General features: G+C 44.7%; 1 protein-coding gene across 9 annotated transcripts in view; it reads right to left on the reverse strand.

The window, feature by feature from the left end:
* suco (SUN domain containing ossification factor) overlaps window positions 1-23634 on the reverse strand; it is an 89305-nt gene that overhangs the window by 2712 nt on the left and 62959 nt on the right. For 2 of the 9 annotated variants that reach the window (XM_014216860.2, XM_014216858.2), the window contains exons 11-22: window positions 22406-22426; window positions 22051-22106; window positions 20108-20199; window positions 14395-14460; window positions 6912-6989; window positions 4089-4179; window positions 2771-4003; window positions 2516-2603; window positions 2235-2339; window positions 1969-2111; window positions 1137-1228; window positions 260-312 (exon numbers count right to left, since the gene is read on the reverse strand). In XM_014216860.2, coding sequence (XP_014072335.2) covers window positions 260-312; window positions 1137-1228; window positions 1969-2111; window positions 2235-2339; window positions 2516-2603; window positions 2771-4003; window positions 4089-4179; window positions 6912-6989; window positions 14395-14460; window positions 20108-20199; window positions 22051-22106; window positions 22406-22426 — 2118 coding nt within the window. Of the gene's footprint in view, window positions 1-153; window positions 316-1136; window positions 1405-1524; window positions 2112-2234; window positions 2340-2515; window positions 2604-2770; window positions 4004-4088; window positions 4180-6911; window positions 6990-14394; window positions 14461-20107; window positions 20200-22050; window positions 22107-22405; window positions 22427-23634 lie in introns of those variants that run through there. The other 7 variants (XM_014216859.2, XM_014216857.2, XM_014216864.2 and 4 more) reach the window with 6 other exon arrangements.

The following is a 23634-nucleotide window of genomic DNA, read 5'->3' on the forward strand; positions in this document are numbered from 1 at the left end:
TCCCCCTAAACAGTGGGCTTCTAGCCTGTGTCAGAGAAATGGTTAACCTAGCGAGTTGGTAAATCGCCCATAACCAGAGATCTAGGAGCAGCTTAACTCTCCCCAGACCCTACACTATTCTTAACCATTAGGATGGGAGAATGCTAAACTGACCTTAGATCAGAGTCTGGGGGCAAGTTCACTCCACTGAAACCATAAGCAAACAGAGATGGCTGTTGGGGCCACCATACAACAGCAGTAGCAGGCGGAGACACTGTACCTTTTTCTCTGGTGAGAACCTTAAAGGTTCAACAATGTAAAGGTCGTCAGGGCCTACTGAACAGGGAGAGAACAGGGCCATGTTAATGATGAGATGCCAGGCACACAGGAACACACATGTATGTTACAAGCATGACACCACCTTGCAAGTAGTACTACTGATTTACTATGAAAGTAGCATTACACACCCTGACATACTATAGCCCAGAATAAAGGTTATAGCTCCACTGAAGAGGTTATAGCTAGCAGGTACACTGGGTGACATAGGGTTCTCTAGTTGGTGTTACTACTTGCAGTGGTGTAACAGGAGCCAGCCAAAAGCATTGTTTCTATTTATATTCTCCTTCAGTTCAGCCTCTATATGGACACGCACTCTGGCCCAAGGACACGCACTCTGGCCCAAGGACACGCACTCTGGCCCAAGGACACGCGATAAATAGAGTGGGAAAGAGAGGAAAGAGGAGAATGATGTTACATGGCTGTCTGAATGAAGGTCTTTATTCCTTCAGGGCGGGGTGTGCCCAGGCAGTCCCACTGGGGTGTCTGACTCCAGTACCCTTACAGCAGACATACTGTTCAGCAGCCAGCAGCATGGACACAGCCAGCAGCATGGACACAGATGGGAGAGCATCTAGTCATGCGGTCTATAATGAAGCTGGCCTCTATACAGGGAGGACATGTCAGGCTTTCTGAGTCTTTTAGTCCTGCTTCAGCTCCTATGGGTGTGATAGGGCAGCAACAGGATGGACAGAACAGCAATGTAGAAGATAGGAAGGGTAGTGGAAAAGGGGTAGGGTGTGTTTAAGAGAGGCCACGTGAGCAGGCCTCTTGTCCTTGTTAGAAAGCTGTAGAGTGACTTAGCGTGTGTACACACTCACCTTCTGAAGTAGGAAAGGTGAAGGACTTGGAGCGTAGGAGAGGACACGATACCCTCCGCTTCAGACTCAAATCATCATAGGAGGAGAAACACCTGACGTACAGTAATGTTAGTAAGGGTCACACTAAACAACGCCTGTATGGAAGAGATCCAATGTTCCCTATGAAACATTAACTGGACTGAGAGGAACATTATATCAGACCTACAAAAGCAACAACAATACTCTTATAAATAATGTGGGGAGATTAGACAAAGGTGTGTGTGTTTACCTCTTGGGGCTGGGGTAGTGGTTGACTGCGGTGTGTGTGACGGTGTGTGTGTGTTACTGTGTTTACCTCTTGGGGCTGGGGTAGTGGTTGACTGCGGTGTGTGTGTGTTACTGTGTTTACCTCTTGGGGCTGGGGTAGTGGTTGACTGCGGTGTGTGTGACGGTGTGTGTGTGTTACTGTGTTTACCTCTTGGGGCTGGGGTAGTGGTTGACTGCAGTGTGTGTGTTGCTGTGTTTACCTCTTGGGGCTGGGGTAGTGGTTGACTGCAGTGTGTGTGTTGCTGTGTTTACCTCTTGGGGCTGGGGTAGTGGTTGACTGCAGTGTGTGTGTTGCTGTGTTTACCTCTTGGGGCTGGGGTAGTGGTTGACTGCAGTGTGTGTGTTGCTGTGTTTACCTCTTGGGGCTGGGGTAGTGGTTGACTGCAGTGTGTGTGACGGTGTGTGTGTGTTGCTGTGTTTACCTCTTGGGGCTGGGGTAGTGGTTGACTGCAGTGTGTGTGTTGCTGTGTTTACCTCTTGGGGCTGGGGTAGTGGTTGACTGCAGTGTGTGTGTTGCTGTGTTTACCTCTTGGGGCTGGGGTAGTGGTTGACTGCGGTGTGTGTGACAGTGTGTGTGTTGGCGCTCCAGCAGCACTGCAGGCAGAGCACCAGGCCCAGACAGAGACACAGGACCAGAGACACCACCAGGTAACTCTGTCGGTCAGACACCTAGAAAACACAGAAACAACATTTAGACATCAGAAGAAACAAACTCCTCACATCCGATCATGACATTTTGCGAGTTCTGATTAAAATAGGCCAACATTGAATCTGATTTTCAGCTGTGTGTACCTCTCTCTGTAGCTGTGAGACAGTCATGCTGAGGTTGATCATCAGCTTGGTGACGTTCTCCAGCTGGCCCTGTAACATCTGGATAGACTCTGTCTGCCGCTGGTCCTGAGGGATCACACAACCAAAATACAACCAGAACCATCAGACACAACCTACACCAAACAATGACTCAACCATCACTGAACTACACAATAACAATCATATAACACAATTGCAACAACCATCCCAGAATAAGCATCCGGCCAGCCCAAAACCAATCAAGAAGCAACTGTCTAACAGACCTGTTCTTCAGCGATGCGGGAGGTGTTTTCCAGTTTGACGATGGTCTTGTTGAACGCTCTCTGCATCTCCTCCATCTGCTTACGATACCTAGAACACACAACAAGCCAATCACAGCCTGAACAGGACGAGCGATAGAGGAAACTACTAGGTTAAAGACAGACACACAGACAGACAGACACAGACAGACAGACACAGACAGACACAGACAGACACAGACAGACACAGACAGACACAGACAGACACAGACAGCTCACCTCTGGCTCAGTTCCTCCAGGTATCTGCTGCTGAGGGACATGTTCATCTCCAGGGCTTTGATCCTGTTGTTCAACCTCATGAACACACTCTCCTTCTGACTGGAGCCATGCACGTTCACGCCTCCGTTCACCCCTCCGTTCCCATTCCCTCCAATGTACTCCCCCGCGCTCTGCAGCTCAGCGTAGAAGTCTGTAGCCGTCCGGTGCAAATGTCCGTTAGCGGCCACCGGGACGCTAAGCAGCAGGTCTTCCATGGATTCTTCCCCACGCAGGTGTTCTGCTGGCTGGGCAGAGGCGTCTCCCTGCTCCCCCTGACCCTGGATATCTCCACTCTCTGTCCCAGCCCTGGGTGTGTCAGGCTGAGGGGTGACAGGGAGGTCAGTGGGAGGGGGGAGGTCTGCAGGTCTAGAGGCTGTGGGAAGGGGCTGGACTGGTTGCTCCTTTAGGGGGGGTGGAGGGAGGTCCAGGGAGGCTGTCTCAGAGGTTGGTAGGTGTAGGGGGGCGGTGGAGCTGGGAGTAGGGGTGGGGGTGGGGGTGCTGGCCTGCTGAGTCTCCGGGACGGGGGCTCCCTGCAGGGCTGGAGGGGGGACAGGGTCTTCTTGGCTGGGGTGCTGGGGAGCTTCATCCTGGGTAGGGGTGGGTTTGCAGAGGGAGGTTTGAGAGAAGCTGTGGGGGGGCAGGGTAGAGGTCCGGCTAGGCTCCAGCAAAATGATAGGGTCCACGGGGTGTGTGTCGATGTGAGGGGTGTGATTTTGAGAGTCTAAAGGGGGTAGCCCCTCATTTTGGGCCTGGGGGGCAGTCTCAGGCTCAGGAACCGTCTCTGTGTGTGTTGGGGCTTCCTGTGTGTGTGTGGGGGTAGGGACAGGGACCTGTATAGGGGGGTGTGTGTGTATGTCTTGCTGCCTCTCTCTGGCGAGGTGAGCGTCACACCAGCGCTGTAGCAACTCTGGCAGTGTGGCCACACAAGAAAGAGAAGAGACGGAAGAGAGTGGACAGTACAGCTGGCTCTCCCTCTCCCTCATCCACTGTTCCTCTCTCTCCTCCTGCTCGTTATCATCCCCCTCTTCCTCCATCAGAGTCACAGTGGACTGTGGGGGCTCCTCCTCCTCCTCCACCAGAGTCACGATCTGTCCATCCTCCGGGGAGGGGGGAAGCAGGGGGGAGTCAGGGGAGGAGAGAGGGACCTCAGGGTCCTTCTGGGGAGCAGGGTAGTCTGGCTCCACCGTCTCCACACTGAGAGAAAGGAGGGGGGGGGGGTAAGTTAGACTCTTACTGCAAGGTGAATGAGGGAGAGAGCCAGTGAGAGTGAGTGACTCACGCTGGAGGAGTGGTGGTGGGGGTTGGAGTTGGGGTGAGCTGCACATCTTTGTTCCCCTCGGTCTCGTTCTGGGCTTCTGATGATGTGTTGGCTGGAAGAGATACATAGACACACAGCAGGCTTTAGATAAAGTCATCAACTACCACAGAATCATATGTGTCAACTACTACATTTAACCCTTCACAGGATAACAAACTATCACTGGACATGGCAGAGATCTCCAACCCCAGGCCAGGTGGTGCCAATCTGCTCCACTCTACTGTATGTTGCCAGTGCCAGGGGGTTAAAATGGGGAACAGAAACAGCTTTGTTTTGGCCAACGTCTATGCTTGGTGTAACAACCACGAGTGGTCTGAACTAAAGCAGAAACAGTCAGGCTGGTCCAGTTAGAACTGGTCTCAAACCTCAGCAACCTTATGGATTGAAAACAGATCAAACACCATCAGCTGCCTCACCGCAGCCCATAGTAAAGGGTGTGTGTCTAGAAGGATGAAGGGGTTATTCAGGTTTAAAACAGTGTTTAGACTCCAGTATATTCTGAGGGCATCCTGAGGTAGTTGGTTGTGCGTCATAGACCCTAATAGACAGGGCTCGCCTCCTGCTGCTGTGTTATACAACACAGAACTATTGTTCCTCTGAAAACCTCCTACCATCAGTCCACTCAACATCTGGAGCTCCAGGCAGGCACACATACACATGGACACACTGCAAACCGGACCTACAGTTGAAGTCAGATGTTTACATACACTTTAGCCAAATACATTTAACCTCAGTTTTTCACAATTCCTGACATTTAATCCTAGTAAAAATTCCCTGTCTTAGGTCAGTTAGGATCACCACTTTATTTTAAGAATGTGAAATGTCAGAATAATAGTAGAGAGAATTACTTATTTCAACTTTTATTTCTTTCATCACATTCCCAGTGGGTCAGAAGTTTACATACATTCAATTAGTATTTGGTAGCATTGCCTTTAAGTTGTTTAACTTGGGTCAAACTTTTCGGGTAGCCTTCCACGAGCTTCCCACAATAAGTTGGGTGAATTTTGGCCCATTCCTCCTGACAGAGCTGGTGTAACAGAGTCAGGTTTGTAGGCCTCCTTGCTCGCACACGCTTTTTCAGTTCTGTCCACAAATTTTCTATAGGATTGAGGTCAGGGCTTTGTGATGGCCACTCCAATACCTTGACTTTGTTGTCCTTAAGCCATTTTGCCCCAACTTTGAAAGTGTGCTTGGGGTCATTGTCCATTTGGAAGACCCATTTGCAACCAAGCTTTAACTTCCTGACTGATGTTTTGAGATGTTGCTTCAATATATACACATAATTTTCCTTCCTCATGCCTTCTATTTTGTGAAGCGCACCAGTCCCTCCTGCAGTAAAGCACCCCCACAACGTGATGCTGCCACTGCCGTGCTTCACGGTTGGGATGGTGTTCTTCGGCTTGCAAGCCTCCCCCTTTTTCCTCCAAACATAACAATGGTCATTATGGCCAAACAGATCTATTTTTCTTTCATCAGACGAGAGGACATTTCTCCAAAAAGTATGATCTTTGTCCCCATGTGCAGTTGCAAACCGTAGTCTGGCTTTTTTATGGCGGTTTTGGAGCAGTGGCTTCTTCCTTGCTGAGCGGCCTCTCAGGTTATGTCGATATAGGACTCGTTTTACTGTGGATATAGATACTTGTGTACCCGTTTCCTCCGGCATCGTCACAAGGTCCTTTGCTGTTGTTCTGAGATTGATTTGTACTTTTCGCACCAAAGTACGTTCATCTCTCCTTCCTGAGCGGTATGACGGCTGCATGGTCCCATGGTGTTTATACTTGCGTACTATTGTTTGTACAGATGAACGTGGTACCTTCAGACGTTTGGAAATTGCTCCCAAGGATGAACCAGACTTGCGGAGGTCTACAATCTTTTTTCTGAGGTCTTGGCTGATTTCTTTTGATTTTCTCATGATGTCAAGCTAAGAGGCACCGAGTTTGAAGGTAGGCCTTGAAATACAGCCACAGGTACACCTCCAATTGACTCAAATGATGTCAATTAGCCGATCTGAAGCTTCTAAAGCCATGCCATCATTTTCTGGAATTTTCCAAGCTGTATAATGGCACAGTCAACCCAGGTACACGTCAGACGTTCTATCACAATTTCTTGGCTTTGGACCAGCATTGCTGACTCATATTTGACTGAACACACAAAGACCTGCTGAGCTCTGAGTAGAATATGAAACTCATTCATTGTTGTGTGGATGAATAAGTTGGTTCTGTTTGATAGTTTCCATTGGCCGTGTGTGTGTGGTTATTAAACAAGCAGGGTTGAATAACAGGGCTTGTTCGGAAAAGCGGACAAAGGACAGAGCTGTACTAGATGGTTGAACTTCTCTTCTGTGAAGTAAATAGAAGGGCAATAGCCTGGGTCTGAGACTCTCATAAAACCCTGCTGCTATATTTAAGACCTTATTATGTATAGAATACCTCTGACACACTCCCCTGGGCAGCACAGTGCTTTAGTTAACACGAGACAAATGTTCCACCACAAGTTTCATAAGCAAACCTCATGCCTCTCGCTCCAAGTGGTGGTTACCACAGCAAGTTATTTACAGTGTCTAACACATAGCATTTCCTTTAAAGGAATGTATAGGATGGGGGGAGTGAGAGAAGAGGGGAGTATAGGAGAGGAAAGAGACGAGAGGGGGAGAGGAGGAGAGGGGGAGAGTAGAGAAGGGAATGACAGCCTTTTGGTAGGCCGTCATTGTAAATAAGAATTTGTTCTTAACTGACTTGCCCAGTTAAATAAAAATAAATCAAAAAAGGGTTGAAGAATCCATACCTTCTATCTGTGCTCCTCCCTCAGGCTTGCCTCCCAGAACATTGGCTGCTATGTTGTTGACCATGTTGAGAATGGCATCTGTAGGGAGTACGTACACACACACACACACACACACACACACACACGAGAGCGAGTGAGAGAGAGCATCATGAATGTCGTCCTTCACTGGTAGTACAGTAAAATAGGTGAAGGCTCCACAGGAATCTGTAAAACCTCAGGCCTTTGGCATTCCCCTCACTCTCCAGTCCCTTACCCAACCACTTCTCTCCAGTCCCTTACCCAACCACTTCTCTCCAGTCCCTTACCCAACCACTTCTCTCCAGTCCCTTACCCAACCACTTCTCTCCAGTCCCTTACCCAACCACTTCTCTCCAGTCCCTTACCCAACCACTTCCCTCCAGTCCCTTACCCAACCACTTCCCTCCAGCCCCTTACCCAACCACTTCTCTCCAGTCCCTTACCCAACCACTTCTCTCCAGTCCCTTACCCAACCACTTCTCTCCAGCCCCTTACCCAACCACTTCTCTCCAGTCCCTTACCCAACCACTTCTCTCCAGTCCCTTACCCAACCACTTCTCTCCAGTCCCTTACCCAACCACTTCTCTCCAGTCCCTTACCCAACCACTTCTCTCCAGTCCCTTAACCAACCACTTCCCTCCAGCCCCTTACCCAACCACTTCCCTCCAGCCCCTTACCCAACCACTTCCCTCCAGTCCCTTACCCAACCACTTCCCTCCAGTCCCTTACCCAACCACTTCCCTCCAGTCCCTTACCCAACCACTTCTCTCCAGCCCCTGCCAGTCTCTGCTTGGCTACAGAAGACCCTGTCAGAGTCTGCTTGTTTTCCCTCAATGAGTTGGGGTCATGTAGGAATGGGTCAGTCTTTTCTCAATGTTGAACAAGGTGTGTGTGTGTGTGTGTGGGGGGGTGTCTTAGCCAATCTCATTGCAGCCTCATTGCAGTGCCACTCCCTCCCCCATAGAGGCAGGGGGAAACAGGAGCTCCAGTGTGTGTAGCAGAGTTATATACGTCAGTCGCTAACCCGCTCTGTGTGTGTAAATGTGTGTGTGGGTGGGAATACAGCAACTGAAGGAACATTCAGGACTTCATGTATTCAAGGAAGGCAGCTTCTAGTCTCTCCATTCTCCAAGAAACACAGAGCCTGTTTTAGAGCCAATTCTGGAGATCAATTCTCTGATGTGATTAGATACAATAGAGAATTGACGCTCAGCCAGGATATCAAGTTACCCATGTTAATGCTATCCTATGCCATGTGAATCCACAGTTCCTTCAGAAATGATTCATACCCCTTGACTTATTCCACATTGTGTTACAGCCTGAATTCAAAATGGATTGTTTCTCACCCATCTACACACAATACCCCATAATGACAAAGTGAATAAATATTTTTTGACATTTTAGCAAATACAGAAATACCTAAATTACATAAGTATTCACACACCTGAGTCAATACTTCGTGGTGGCGATGACAGCTGTGAGTCTTTCTGGGTAAGTCTCTAAGAGCTTTCCACACCTGGACTGTGCAACATTTGCCCATTATTCTTTTCAAAATGTTTCAAGCTCTGTCGTATTGGTTGTTGAGCATTCCCAGTCAACCATTTTCAGGTCTTGGAATAGATTTAAGTCAAAACTGTAACTCGGCTGCTCATGAACATTGTCTTCTTGGTAAGCAACTCCAGTGTAGATGTGGCAGACATTGGAAGAGGTAAAGAAACCTGGGTAGGACAACCATTTTAATAGCGTTTATACGACCAACCAAGAAGATAGGCAGAGTTTTCCAAAAATCGATATTTTGTTTAAGCTGATAAATTCTCATGTCCCAATTTGGTTTCAATAGCTGATCAAGGTCTCGTCACTACAATGCCAAGGCTTGTGAACTTGTCCATCACTGTTCTAAATGGGGTAGATTGCAGAAATTGCATATCCACAGGCCGTGATATTGGCATCAATTTGCTTTTTTGCCAGTTTATCATCTTGTAGCCAGAGAAGGAGCTGAATGTATTTATCAAGTTAAGTAAGGGGGGAATAGAAGTTTTAGGCTTGGATAAAAACAAAAGAACATCGTCTGCATACAGGGAAATTTTGTGCTGCGTGTCTTATTTTAACAGAAGCTATATCGGCACATGCCCGAATGCGAGTAGCAAGGGGTTCCATGGCCATAGCGAAGAGAGCAGGCGAAATAGGGCACCCCTGTCGGCAGCCCTTGAACAGGCGGAATGACTGCGACATTTCTTGATTGGTTACCACGGACGCCATTGGGTGTGCATAAATAATTCTTATCCAATTAATAAATTCCTTTCCAAACCCGAAATGCTCCAGAACCGACATCATATACTTCCACTCAATCTGATCAAATGCCTTCTCTGTGTCAAGAGCAATTACCACTGCCTCAACTTTATGATCATGATACATTACGTTGAAAAGGCGTCTCAAATTGTAGTATATACACTGCTCAAAAAAATAAAGGGAACACTAAAATAACACATCCTAGATCTGAATGAATGAAATAATCTTATTAAATACTTTTTTCTTTACATAGTTGAATGTGCTGACAACAAAAATCACAAAAATAATCAATGGAAATCCAATTTATCAACCCATGGCGGTCTGGATGTGGAGTCACACTCAAAATTAAGGTGGAAAACCACACTACAGGCTGATCCAACTTTGATGTAATGTCCTTAAAACAAGTCAAAATGAGGCTAAGTAGCGTGTGTGGCCTACACGTGCCTGTATGACCTCCCTACAACGCCTGGGCATGCTCCTGATGAGGTGGCGGATGGTCTCCTGAGGGATCTCCTCCCAGACCTGGACTAAAGCATCCGCCAACTCCTGGACAGTCTGTGGTGCAACGTGGCGTTGGTGGATGGAGCGAGACATGATGTCCCAGATGTGCTCAATTGGATTCAGGTCTGGGGAACGGGCAGGCCAGTCCATAGCATCAATGCCTTCCTCTTGCAGGAACTGCTGACACACTCCAGGCACATGAGGTCTAGCATTGTCTTGCATTAGGAGGAACCCAGGGCCAACCGCACCAGCATATGGTCTCACAAGGGGTCTGAGGATCTCATCTCGGTACCTAATGGCAGTCAGGCTACCTCTGGCGAGCACATGGAGGGCTGTGCGGCCCCCCAAAGAAATGCCACCCCACGACTGACCCACCGCCAAACCGGTCATGCTGGAGGATGTTGCAGGCAGCAGAAAGTTCTCCACGGCGTCTGCAGAACGTTCTCCACGGCGTCTCCAGACTCTGTCACGTCTGTCACATGTGCTCAGTGTGAACCTGCTTTCATCTGAAGAGCACAGGGCGCCAGTGGCGAATTTGCCAATCTTGGTGTTCTCTGGCAAATGCCAAACGTCCTGCACGGTGTTGGGCTGTAAGCACAACCCCCACCTGTGGACATCGGGCCCTCATACCATCCTCATGGATTCTGTTTCTGACCGTTTGAGCAGACACATGCACATTTGTGGCCTGCTGGAGGTCATTTTGCAGGGCTCTGGCAGTGCGCCTCCTGCTCCTCCTTGCACAAAGGCGGAGGTAGCGGTCCTGCTGCTGGGTTGTTGCCCTCCTACGGCCTCCTCCACGTCTCCTGATGTACTGACCTGTCTCCTGGTAGCGCCTCCATGCTCTGGACACTACGCTGACAGACACAGCAAACCTTCTTGCCACAGCTCGCATTGATGTGCCATCCTGGATGAGCTGCACTACCTGAGCCACTTGTGTGGGTTGTAGACTCCGTCTCATGCTACCACTAGAGTGAAAGCACCGCCAGCATTCAAAAGTGACCAAAACATCAGCCAGGAAGCATAGGAACTGAGAAGTGGTCTGTGGTCACCACCTGCAGAACCAGTCCTTTATTGGGGGTGTCTTGCTAATTGCCTATAATTTCCACCTGTTGTCTATTCCATTTGCACAACAGCATGTGAAATGTATTGTCAATCAGTGTTGATTCCTAAGTGGACAGTTTGATTTCACAGAAGTGTGATTGACATTGTGTTGTTTAAGTGTTCCCTTTATTTTTTTGAGCAGTGTATGTCGGCCCGGAATAAAACCTGTCTGGTCAGGGTGTATGATGTCAGAAATATATTTTTTCAATCGTTTTGCCAATATCTTTGTTAACACCATATTTTCTATGGGGAGCAATGACACGGGGCGATAGAGATTCCATGGAGATGTCGTCTTATCTTTTTTCAAGATCAGTGCTATTGTAGCCTCATACAGTGTTTGTGGGAGTTTGGCATTTTCTTTGGATTGTTTAAACATTCGCCACATAAGTGGAGCTAGACTGGTGCAGTACTTCTTATAGAATTCTATTACATATCCATCGGGCCCAGGAGCCTTGCTGTTTGGAAATTGTGCTATCGCTGTGTTTATTTCCTCTAAAGTTATCCCAGCATCGAGTGCAGCAGCTGCCCCCGTCTAGTTTAGGAAGTTCACATTCAGTGAGAAAGCGTTCGTGGATCAGTAACATCGCATTTTGATTGATATAGCTCTGAGTAAAACTGCACAAAGCTTTTATTAATATCCTGTGGATCTGTTACTATTTTACCCTTCTTGTCTTTTATTTTGTGAATAGCTCTAGATGGCCGAACATGCCTTAGCTGTCTTGCTAATCATTTGTGGTTTGTCACCCAGTTCAAAATAACTTTGTTGCGTTCTAACAAGTAAAAGAGCCCACCTGTCTCGAAAGGATGGTATTATATTCATATTTCAACTTTGATCTTCTCAAGGACTGTATTCGAGGAATTCGTCCTAAAAATGTTCTGTTCCCCTAACTCTTTCAATTTCTCTCAGCCTAGTATTGGCGCGTTTCTTCCTCTCTGATGTATAAGAAATAATGTAACCTCTAATCACAGCCATTAGAGATTCCCAAAGGGTGGAGTCGTCATCATCCCCCGTGTCGTTAGCTCCGAGGAAAAAGGCTCTCTGTTCCGTCAAATACTGACAAAAAGCCTGATCTTTCAACAGGTATGCGTCTAAGCGCCATGGTCGCCGACCTGTCGACATATTGTCGAGTTTCAGCACCATGGACAGAGGAGAGTGGTCCATAATTAGAATAGGGTGATAGGTAACCGACGCAGCTGCTGAAATTAGTTTGGAGTCCAACAAAAAAAGTCAATTCTGGAATATGATTTATGAACTGATGAAAAGAAAGGGATTATTCTATCTGTTGGGTGCGTCAGTCTCCAAATATCGACAATGTTAAGGTTTGTCATCAATGTATTTAGACAGACACTGGCATTTGAATGTTGAAGTGACCTTGATAGCTGTTGATCTAAAAGAAGATCTAACGTACAGTTAAAGTCACCTCCAACAATAACACTTGTATCTGAGATATTTGGTATGGCCTTAAATACCATTTGAAAAAATAATGGATGATCGAAGTTGGGTCCATATAAATTGACCAAGGTTATTGGTTTCGATTTCAGTGTACCAGCCACAATAATATACCGACCATTAGGATCTGAAATCGAGGATGAGTAAACAAAAAGGAATGTTTTTCCTTATCAGGATTGCTACCCCTCTTGCTTTTGCATCAAAGTTAGACTGGTATATCTGACCGATCCAGCCGACTCGTAGTTTGGCCTGAGCGGAGAGTTCAATATGAGTTTCTTGAAGAAGCACTGTGTCAGCCCCCAGTGATTTAAGATGAGAAAAAACCTTAGCTCGTTTCACGACATGCCCTAAGCCATTACAGTTCCAGCTGACTATCTTTATTCCACTAGGTCTACTCTGTGCTCGGTCACTATGTGGCATTTCTTATTTTAGAGCAAATTGTTGCTTTCATACAAAGCCCAAAATAAATATGTCCCGCCGTGCAGGAGCTTGTCATGCCACCTGTATTAATAAATGTGAACATAACACAGACCCCATCCCCCCTCCCGTCCCATTACTGAGTGACTTCCCCAAACGAAGCACTCCTTGTCTAACACACAAACTTCAGGGTGTCTAGACATACAGCTTGAACTAACTCGTCATCTATAGATGCTCCGCATATAAACTAATATTAAATAACACTTAACTCTCACGTTAGGGAGTGAGTGGCGCTAAAACATGATGGGCTAAATAATGCTATATAAGCCACAACATCTCACCGATCATATAAGTCCCAATTTCTGATCGAAAAGATATAGGCAGGAAATTCAAACACATTCCTGGCCTGTATTTGGTCATTTAGCCGGTTGACACAGCCGTTCGATATCCTCAGCCAGGGAACTTGCTTGACAAGAACAGATCGGCCTCTTTGGGGTTGTCAAACGTACGTGTTGATCCCTCGACTGTCACCTTAAACCGGGCTGGGAAGAGGATTCCATATCGGATGTTGGCCACCCTGCATTTGTTGCCTAACTCATACTCTTTCAGTTGGTTCCTCACCTCCAAAGTAAGATCTGGGTAGAAAGACACCCTGGCTCCATTGTAGTTAAGGGGGAACTTTTGATTAGCCAGCTTGAGGATGAGATCCCTGGTCTGGGGATAGTGCCCTTGGCCGGCTTCGTTGCCTGTGATCTGTGTGTGCGGTCGATCAGGATGGCCATTTTGAAGTGTTCACTCCCCAGCAATGCCAGTATCAGCTCCGAGACGAATTCAGTGGGTTTCCCTTTTTCAGTGTCCTCCTGGATCCCAAATATTCGGATGTTCTGGCGTCTTGAATGCGACGCAAGCATTTCCAAATCGGGCTTTCAGGGTTTTGTCATTTTTGAACGTTGCGCACTGTTTCTATGTCCTGTAGCCTGGCCTCGTGATCGACTGTCGTCTGCGCAACCTCATGCACCCTTCCCTTAGTTGCCTTCACAGTTTCAGTCCAAGTCCCAATACTCTTTGAGATATCAGCCATTACCTTCTTGCTTAGTGAGTTTATGGCAGCCAGTATGTCACGTTAAGTAGGTTCTGTGGGGAGCTCTTGGGAGCTAGCATCTTCAGCTAACTCCTCGTGGGTCGGCGATGTTGAAATTGGTTCGTTGTCTATCTCATTCAAATTATCTTGTTTAGCGCCTCCTTTTTTGGTGCCTTTTCCCTTTGTCATATTGCCAGACCATGTTTGAAGTTATAGGTTGTGAGGTTAAGATAAAATAATATTTGTTTCAAAATAGAGTGGAGATCTAGCAAAGCACGTCTACTCCATAGCACGCTTTCTAGCGCCCCCCCATTATGTGACTTGTTAATCACATTTTTACTCCTGAATTTATTTAGGCTTGAAGGGGTTGAATACTTATTGACTCAAGACATTTATTCCAGCTTTGAATTAATTTGCAAAAAATCTCAAAAAACATAATTCCACTTTCACATGATGGGGTATTTGTGTGTAGGCCAGTGATAAACTAATCTTTAGCGTAATCCCTTTTAAATTCAGGCTGTAACACAACAAAATGTGGAAAAGGTCAAGGGGTGTGAATACTTTCTGAAGGCACTGTAGGCTCAAAACAATCTGACGTGGTTGTGTGTCTGTGTGTATGTACGTACTTGTGGCAGAGCCCAGCAGATTTTTAGACCCCTTGTCCTCAGAGTGGAGGTACCCAGGAGGGTAGTCTGTAGATGGGGGGAAAAAAATCTAAAGATGATTTAAATCAAATAAAATGTTATTGGTCACATACACATGGTTAGCAGATGTTACTGCAAGTGTAGTGAAATGCTTGTGCTTCTACAGTGAGGGAAACAAGTATTTGATCCCCTGCTGATTTTGTACGTTTGAAATGACCAATCTATAATTTTAATGCTAGGTTTATTTGAACAGTGAGCCACAGAATAACAACAACAAAAAATCCAGAAAAACGCATGTCAAATGTTAGAAATTGATTTGCATTTCTGGCTCTCAGGTGTCTTTTATACAGGTATAAAACTGAGATTAGGAGCACACTTAACTTTTTAGTGGCAGGGGGCAGTATTCGGAAATACAGATGAATGATGTGCCCAAATTAGATTTGGATAGAAAACACTGAAGTTTCTAAAACTGTTTGAATGATGTCTGTGAGTATAACAGAACTCATATGGCAGGCAAAAACCTGAGAAAAATCCAACCAGGAAGTGTGGAAATCTGAGGTTTGTAGTTTTTCAAGTGATTCCCTATCCAGTGACTTAGGGTTAATTTTGCACTTCCTAAGGCTTCCACTAGATGTCAACAGTCTTTAGAACGTTGTTTCATGCTTCTACTGTGAATAGGGAGAGAATAAGAGCTCCTGGAAGTAGATGAGTGAGAAAATGACATGAGCTCAGTGGCGCGCACTCACATGAGTTAGCTGTGTTCCTTTTCTTTTTTGAAGACAAAGGAATCGTCCGGTTGGAATATTATGGAAGATTTATGATAAAAACGTCCTAAAGATTGATGCTATACATCGTTTGTAATATAACTTTTGACTTTGTCTGAACTTAACTGCACGAGCACAGTGCATTTAGAGTACTCTACCGAACGCGCGAACAAAAAGGAGGTATTTGGACATTTATGGACTTTATTGAAACAAATGAACATTTATTGGGGAACTGGGATTCCTGGGAGTGCATTCCGATGAAGATCAAAGGTAAGTGAATATTTATGTTATTTCTGAGTTTTGTTGACTCCACAAAATGGCGGGTTTGGTTTTGTCTCTGAGCGCTGTACTCAGATTATTGCAAAGTGTGCTTTCGCTGTAAAGCTTTTTCGAAATCTGACACAGCAGTTGCATTAAGGAGAAGTGTATCTATAATTCTTTGAATATCAGTTTAATATTTTATCAACGTTTATGATGAGTATTTCTGTAAATTGATGTGCTCATTCACCGGAAGTTTTGGGAGGCAAAACATTTCTTAACATTACACGCCAATGTAAAATGGGGTTTTTGGATATAAATATGAACTTTATCGAGCAAAACATACATGTATTGTGTAACATGAAGTCCTATGAGTGCCATCTGATGAAGATCAAAGGTTAGTGATTAATTTTAGCTGTATTTCTGGTTTTTGTGACGCCTCTCCTTGCTTGGAAAATGGCTGTGTGGTTTTCTTTTCGACGCTGTCCTAACAATCTAATGCTATGCTTTCGCCGTAAAGCCTTTTTGAAAATGCTAGCGTCCCACATTTCCCAGAGAGGTTAAAACCTGTTGGGGATCGAGGGTAACCTAATCCCACTGACGGGATTGCTAGCAAGGCGGGAAATTCAAAACATCAAAAATCTAATAATTTCAATTTCTCAAACAATCAACTATTTTACACCATTTAAAAGATAAACATCTCCTTAAATCGAACCACATTGTCTGATTTTCAAAGAGGCTTTACGGCGAAAGCATAAAGTTAGATTATGTTAGGAGAGTACATAGCCAAAAAAGTACACACATCCATTTTCAATTCAAGGACAGGCTTCACCAAAAGCAGAAAAACAGCTAAAATTATGCACTAACCTTTGACAATCTTCATCAGATGACACTCCTAGGACATTATGTTAGACAATACATGCATTGTTGTTCTATCAAGTTCATATTTATATCCAAAAACAGCATTTTACATCGGCGTGTGTCGTTGAGAAAAAGTCTCCCCCAAAACTGCCAGTGAATTTAGCAAAAAAATACTCATTGTAAAACATGGTTAAAGTATTAAACTGTTATTCAAAGAATAACGGTTGCATTCTGAATGCAACCGCATTGACAGATTTCAAAATAACTTTACTGGGAAAGCATACTTTGCAATAATCTGAGTACTCTGCTCAGAAAAATACACTAGGCTATACAGCTAGCCGCTATGTTGGAGTCATCTAAAACCATGAATAACATTAGCAATATTCCCTTACCTTTAATAATCTTCATCAGAAGGCACTTCCAGCAATCTCAGGTCCACAACAAATGTTTTTTTCGATGAAGTTCATAATTTATGTCCAAATAACTCCATGCTGTTCCGTGTTAGCGCGTTCGGTAGGCTACCCAAAATGGGAGGGAAAAGTCATGACGAAAAGTCAAAAGAAAAATCTATTTACGTTCGTTCAAACATGTCAAACGTTGTTTAGCATCAATCTTTTGGTCCATTTTTAATGTGAAACATCAGTAATATTTCAACCCGACCTCTGTCTTGAAACAAGTTTTGAAAAATGTCTCGCCTCACATGAACGCGCATGTGCGCGCAATAATGAAGTGACGACCTCCCAGGGACGTCAACTTCCCTTCCTTCTCATTCGTTCTCTGTTCATCAGAGACACTTCAAACAACTTTATAAAGATCGTTGACATCTAGTGGAAGCCATAGGAAGTGCAAAATGAATCCTTTGTCACTGTGTGATTTATTACCAATGACTTAAATAGTACAGCCACAATTTTCATTTCCTGCTTGTATTTTTTCTCAGGTTTTTATCTGCCATATGAGTTCTGTTATACTTAGAGACACCATTCAAACAGTTTTAGAAACTTCAGAGTGTTTTCTATCCAAATCTACTAATAATATGCATATTCTATTTTCTGGGCCGGAGTAGTAACCTGTTTAAATTGGGTACGTTTTTCATCCGGCCGTGAAAATACTGCCCCCTAGCCCCTAGAGGTTAAAGGGAGTGCTCCTAATCTCAGCTTGTTACCTGTATAAAAAGACACCTGTCCACAGAAGCAATCAATCAGATTCCAAACTCTCCACCATGGCCAAGACCAAAGAGCTCTCCAAGGATGTCAGGGACAAGATTGTAGACCTACACAAGGCTGGAATGGGCTACAAGACCATCGCCAAGCAGCTTGGTGAGAAGGTGACAACAGTTGGTGCGATTATTCGCAAATGGAAGAAACACAAAAGAACTCTCAATCTCCTTCGGCCTGAGGCTCCATGCAAGATCTCACCTCGTGGAGTTGCAATGATCATGAGAACGGTGAGGAATCAGCCTAGAACTACACGGGAGGATCTTGTCAATGATCTCAAGGCAGCTGGGACCATAGTCACCAAGAAAACAATTGGTAACACACTACGCCGTGAAGGACTGAAATCCTGCAGCGCCCGCAAGGTCCCCCTGCTCAAGAATACATATACATGCCCGTCTGAAGTTTGCCAATGAACATCTGAATGATTCAGAGGATAACTGGGTGAAAGTGTTGTGGTCAGATGAGACCAAAATGGAGCTCTTTGGCATCAACTCAACTCGCCGTGTTTGGAGCAGGAGGAATGCTGCCTATGACCCCAAGAACACCATCACCACCGTCAAACATGGAGGTGGAAACATTATGCTTTGGGGGTGTTTTTCTGCTAAGGGGACAGGACAACTTCACCGCATCAAAGGGACGATGGACGGGGCCATATACCGTCAAATCTTGGGTGAGAACCTCCTTCCCTCAGCCAGGGCATTGAAAATGGGTATTCCAGCATGACAATGACCCAAAACACACGGCCAAGGCAACAAGAAGAAGCACATTAAGGTCCTGGAGTGGCCTAGCCAGTCTCCAGACCTTACTCCCATAGAAAATCTGTGGAGGGAGCTGAAGGTTCGAGTTGCCAAACGTCAGCCTCGAAACCTTAATGACTTGGAGAAGATCTGCAAATTGGAGTGGGACAAAATCCCTCCTGAGATGTGTGCAAACCTGGTGGCCAACAACAAGAAACGTCTGACCTCTGTGATTGCCAACAAGGATTTTGCCACCAAGTACTAAGTCATGTTTTGCAGAGGGGTCAAATACTTATTTCCCTCATTAAAAATGCAAATCAATTTTTGACATGCGTTTTTCAGGATTTTTTGGTTGTTATTCTGTCTCTCACTGTTCAAATAAACCTACCATTAAAATTATAGACTGATCATTTCTTTGTCAGTGGGCAAACGTACAAAATCAGCAGGGGATCAAATACTTTCCCCCCTCACTGTAGTTCTGACAGTGCAGGAATATCTAACAATTCCACAATAACTACCTAATACACACACAAATCTAAGTAAAGGAATGGAATAAGAATATATACACAAATATATACACAAATATATGCAATAGATGGTATAAAATACAGTATATACACTACCTTTCAAACGTTTGGGGTCACTTTGAAATGTCCTTGCTTTTGAAAGAAAAGCACATTTTTTCCCCATTAAAATAACATCAAATTGATCAGAAATAGTCTCAACGTCAACAGTGAAGAGGCAACTCCGGGATGCTGGGCTTCTAGGCTGAGTTCCTCTGTCCAGTGTGTCTTCTTTTGTCCATCTCAATCTTTTCTATTTGCCAGTCTGAGATATGGCTTTTTCTTTGAAACTCTGCCTAGAAGGCCAGCATCCCGGAGTCGCCTCTTCACTGTTTATGTTGAGACTGGTGTTTTGCGGGTACTATTAAATGAAGCTGCCAGTTGAGGACTTGTGAAGCGTCTGTTTCTCAAACTAGACACACTAATGTACTTGTCCTCTTGCTCAGTTGTGCACCGGGGCCTCCCACTCCTTTCTATTCTGGTTAGAGCCAGTTTGCGCTGTTCTGTGAAGGGAGTAGTACACAGCGTTGAACGAGATCTTCAGTTTCTTGGAAATTTCTCGCATGGAATAGCCTTCATTTCTCAGAACAAGAATAGACTGACGAGTTTCAGAAGAAAGTACTTCTGGCCATTTTGAGGCTGTAATCGAACCCACAAATGTTTATGCTCCAGATACTCAACTAGTCTAAAGGAGGCCAGTTTTATTGCTTCTTTAAATCAGAACAACAGTTTTCAGCTGTGCTAACTTAATTGCAAAAGGGTTTTCTAATGATCAATTAGCCTTTTAAAATGATAAACTTGGATTAGCTAACACAACGTGCCATTGGAACACAGGAGTGATGGTTGCTGATAATGGGCCTCTGTACGCCTATGTAGATATTCCATTAAAAATCAGCCGTTTCCAGCTACAATAGTCATTTACAAAATGAACAAAGGCTACACCGTATTTTTGATAAATTTGATGTTATTTTAATGGACAAAAAAATTGCGTTTCTTTCAAAAACAAGGACATTTCTAAGTGACCCCAGACTTTTGAACAGTACTGTATATGAGTGATGCAAGGTATGTAAACATGATTAAAGTGACTAGTGATCCATGTATTAAAGTAGCCAATGATTTCAAGTCTATGTAGGCAGCAGCCTCTCTGTGTTGGGTGATGGCTGTTTAACAGTCGATGGCCTTGAGATCGAAGCTGTTTTTCAATCTCTCGGTCCCAGCTTTGATGCACCTAATCAGGTACGTTATTGAGAACACAATCTCTTTTATAACCGATTATCAAACACAGTGTACCATCTCACCATAATCCTCATCAAGGTATTCCAGCCTCTCTGAGGGGTACTGAGAATCTGCAATCTCTTCATATTCCTCCACCATACTGGTACCAAACACCCTGTAAACACACACACTGTTATATAACACACACACAGCTAACATCTGGTTACATGTATTATATACAGCTGAAAGAGAGGAATGAAGCTCAGACTAACATGAACGTTGTCAGAAAACTGACAGGTGGGTTGACATGTTGCTGAGATTACACTGTTCCCTATAGTATTCTCTACCTCAAACAAACCCCAGCCCTGAGGAGATGTGGGTTTGAGTGAGAGGTTCAACATCAGGGAAACGTCTGTACTCTAACTGCACATTCATATATACAGCTCAACCCTTTAACCTTCTCGACTGAGAGAATGTACACCTTATCATGTAGTTTATCTACAGAGTAGCAGCAGTTAAGTGGATGTGAACTTAGTTCCAGTTAAAAGGGGACAAAGGGTGTTTTTCAAATTTTGTTATACTGAATGTTAGATCTACAACCAAAACCTAATATTAGATATAAGGAACCTGAATGAACAAATAACAATTACATACTTATTAAATTCATTTCTTAAACAACGTTAAGAAACACCCAATGCCCTGGTGTGAAAAAGTAATTGCACCCTTACACCCAATGCCACATTTAGCTACAATGACTAACCAAACACTTCCTGTAGTTGTTGATCAATCTCTCACATCGCTGTGGAGGAATTCTGGCCCACTCTTCCATAAAGAGCTGCTGTAACAGCAACATGTGGGTTTTTTAAGAATGAACTGCTTGTTTCAAGTCCTGCCACAACATGTCAATTGGGATTAGGTCTGGACTTTGACTAGGCCATTCCAAAACTACAAAGAAATCATTTTTTTTGCCATTTTCATGTAGACTTGAATGTGTGTTTTGGATCATTGTCTTGCTGCATGACTCAGCTTCAGCTCACAGACGGATGGCCTGACATTCTCCTGTAGAATTCTCTGATACAGAGCAGAATTCATGGTTCCTTCTATTAAGTCTTCTAGGTCCTGTTGCAACAAAGCATCCCCAAACATCACACTACCACCACCATACTTGACTCATCTGTCCATAGAACATTATTCCAAGAGTCTGGATGATCACCCAGGTGCTTTTTGGATGACATGGGTCCCATTATGCCTGGTGAAAGCCAAACACTGCATTCCACAGTAAGAACCTCATACCAACTGTCAAGCATGGTGGTGGTGGTAGTGTGATGGTTTGGCGATGCTTTGCTGCCTCAGGACCTAGAAGACTTGCCTTAATAGAAGGAACCATGAATTCTGCTCTGTATCAGAGAATTCTACAGGAGAATGTCAGGCCATCCGTCTGTGAGCTGAAGCTGAAGCGCAGCTGGGTCATGCAGCAAGACAATGATCCAAAACACACAATTAAGTCTACATGAAAACAGCAGAAAAGCAACACATTTGAAGTTCTGGAATGGCCTAGTCAAAGTCCAGACCTAATCCCAATTGAGATGTTGTGGCAGGACTTGAAACAAGCAGCCCATGCTTGAAAACCCACAAATGTCACTGAGTTAAAGCAGTTCTGCATGCAAGATTGGGCCAAACTCCCTCCAAGCAATGTTAGAGAGTGATCAACAACTACAGGAAGCATTTGGTTGCAGTCATTGTAGCTATGTGGCACAACCAGTTAGAGTTTAAGGAGGCAATTCATTTTCCCACAGGGGAATTGGGTGCTGGATAACTGTTAATTGAATAAATAATATAAGTATACTTTTTTGGGGTTATTTGTAACCTCAGGTTCCCTTTATCTAATATTAGGTTTCAGTTGAAGATCTGATCAAAAATAGAGAAAATAAGGGGGCAAATACTTTTTCATAGCACTGCATCTGTAAAAAGTGAAATGACAGTCTTTCTACCACTCCTTCCTTCCCTCCCTCTATACATCTCTAACCTGATGAGGCTGAGGGGACAGAAGTGTTCTGATCCAAAGTGGGAGACGAGCTCCACCTGGAGGGAAGGGGAGACGAAGGGTTAAACCACTGGTAAAACACTCACACCTGGTTAATTAAACCACCCAGCAACACTAACATTCTAGTCATCCAATAACATCTATACTAAATCAAATCAAAGGTGATGTAGTAGAACTTGCCAAGCTGACGATTTGTTTTTATTTATGTGTGTTTTGTTTAAGTTTGTTTTGGTCATGCATTACAGTATCTGTGCACTGCCACCAAAGCTCCCCATTATGGTAGATTATATAATGCATCATTGCATATTTACAACCTCTAAAAGAGAAGAATGCTAACCTTTATGTACTTGATGAACATCTGATGCAAGAGGAAGAGACAGAGAGAGAGGGGAAAAGGAGAGAAATCAGTAAAAGGCTGATTCATGCCACAAGCAAGTCAAGCACCTGGTCCTTTTTTTTGGCATTTTCGTAAAAAAATATTTCCTGACAACATAACACACAGTGTTGACTGAATGCTTGCTCTACAAGAGACTACAAGGATAAAGCAATAAAGGACAGGGTTAGGTATATGAAGCAATACAAGGTACAAATAGCATTAAAATGGAAATGTATTATACAGTGCATTCAGAAAGTAGTCAGACCTAGACCGTTTCCACATTTGGTTACGTTACAGCCTTATTCTAAAATGGATTCAATTGTCCCCCCCCCCTCTCAATCTTCCCACAATACCCCATAATGACAAAGAAAAAACACATTTATAGAAATTTGAGATTTAAAAAAAAAAATAAACAGGAATAATCATTTTTACATAAGTATTCAGACCCTTTACTCAGTACTTTGTTGAAGCACCATTGGCAGCGATTACAGCCTTGAGTCTTCTTAGGTATGACGCAACAATCTTGGTACACCTGTATTTGGGAGTTACTCCCATTATTCTCTGCAGATCCTCTCAAGCTCTGTCAGGTTGGATGGGGAGCGTTGCTGCACAGCTATTACCAGGTCTCTCCAGAGATGTTAGATCGGGTTCAAGTCCAGGCTCTGGCTGGGCCACTCAAGGACATTCAGAGACTTGTCCTGAAGCCTCTCCTGCATTGTCTTGGCTGTGTGCTTAGGGTCGTTGTACTGTTGGAAGGTGAACCTTCGGCCCAGTCTGAGGTCCTGAGCACTCTGGAGCAGGTTTTCATGAAGGATCTCTGTACTTTGCACCGTTCATCTTTGCCTCGATCCTGACTAGTCTCCCAGTCCCAACCACAGAAAAACATCCCCACAGCATGATGCTGCCATTACCGAACTTTACCATAGGGATGGTGCCAGGTTTCCTCCAGACGTGACACTTGGCAATCAGACTAAAGAGTTTAGTCTTGGTTTCATCAGACCAGAGAATCTTGTTTCTGACAGCCTTTAGGTGCCTTTTGGCAAACTCCAAGCGGGCTGTCATGTGGTTTTTACTGAGGAATGGTTCCATCTGGCCACTACCATAAAGGCCTGATTGGTGGAGTGCTGCAGAGATGGTTGTCCTTCTGGAAGGTTCTCCCATCTCTCCACAGAGGAACTCTAGAGCTCTGT

Source organism: Salmo salar, chromosome ssa10, assembly GCF_905237065.1.
Source record: "Salmo salar chromosome ssa10, Ssal_v3.1, whole genome shotgun sequence".
Lineage (NCBI taxonomy): Eukaryota > Metazoa > Chordata > Actinopteri > Salmoniformes > Salmonidae > Salmo > Salmo salar.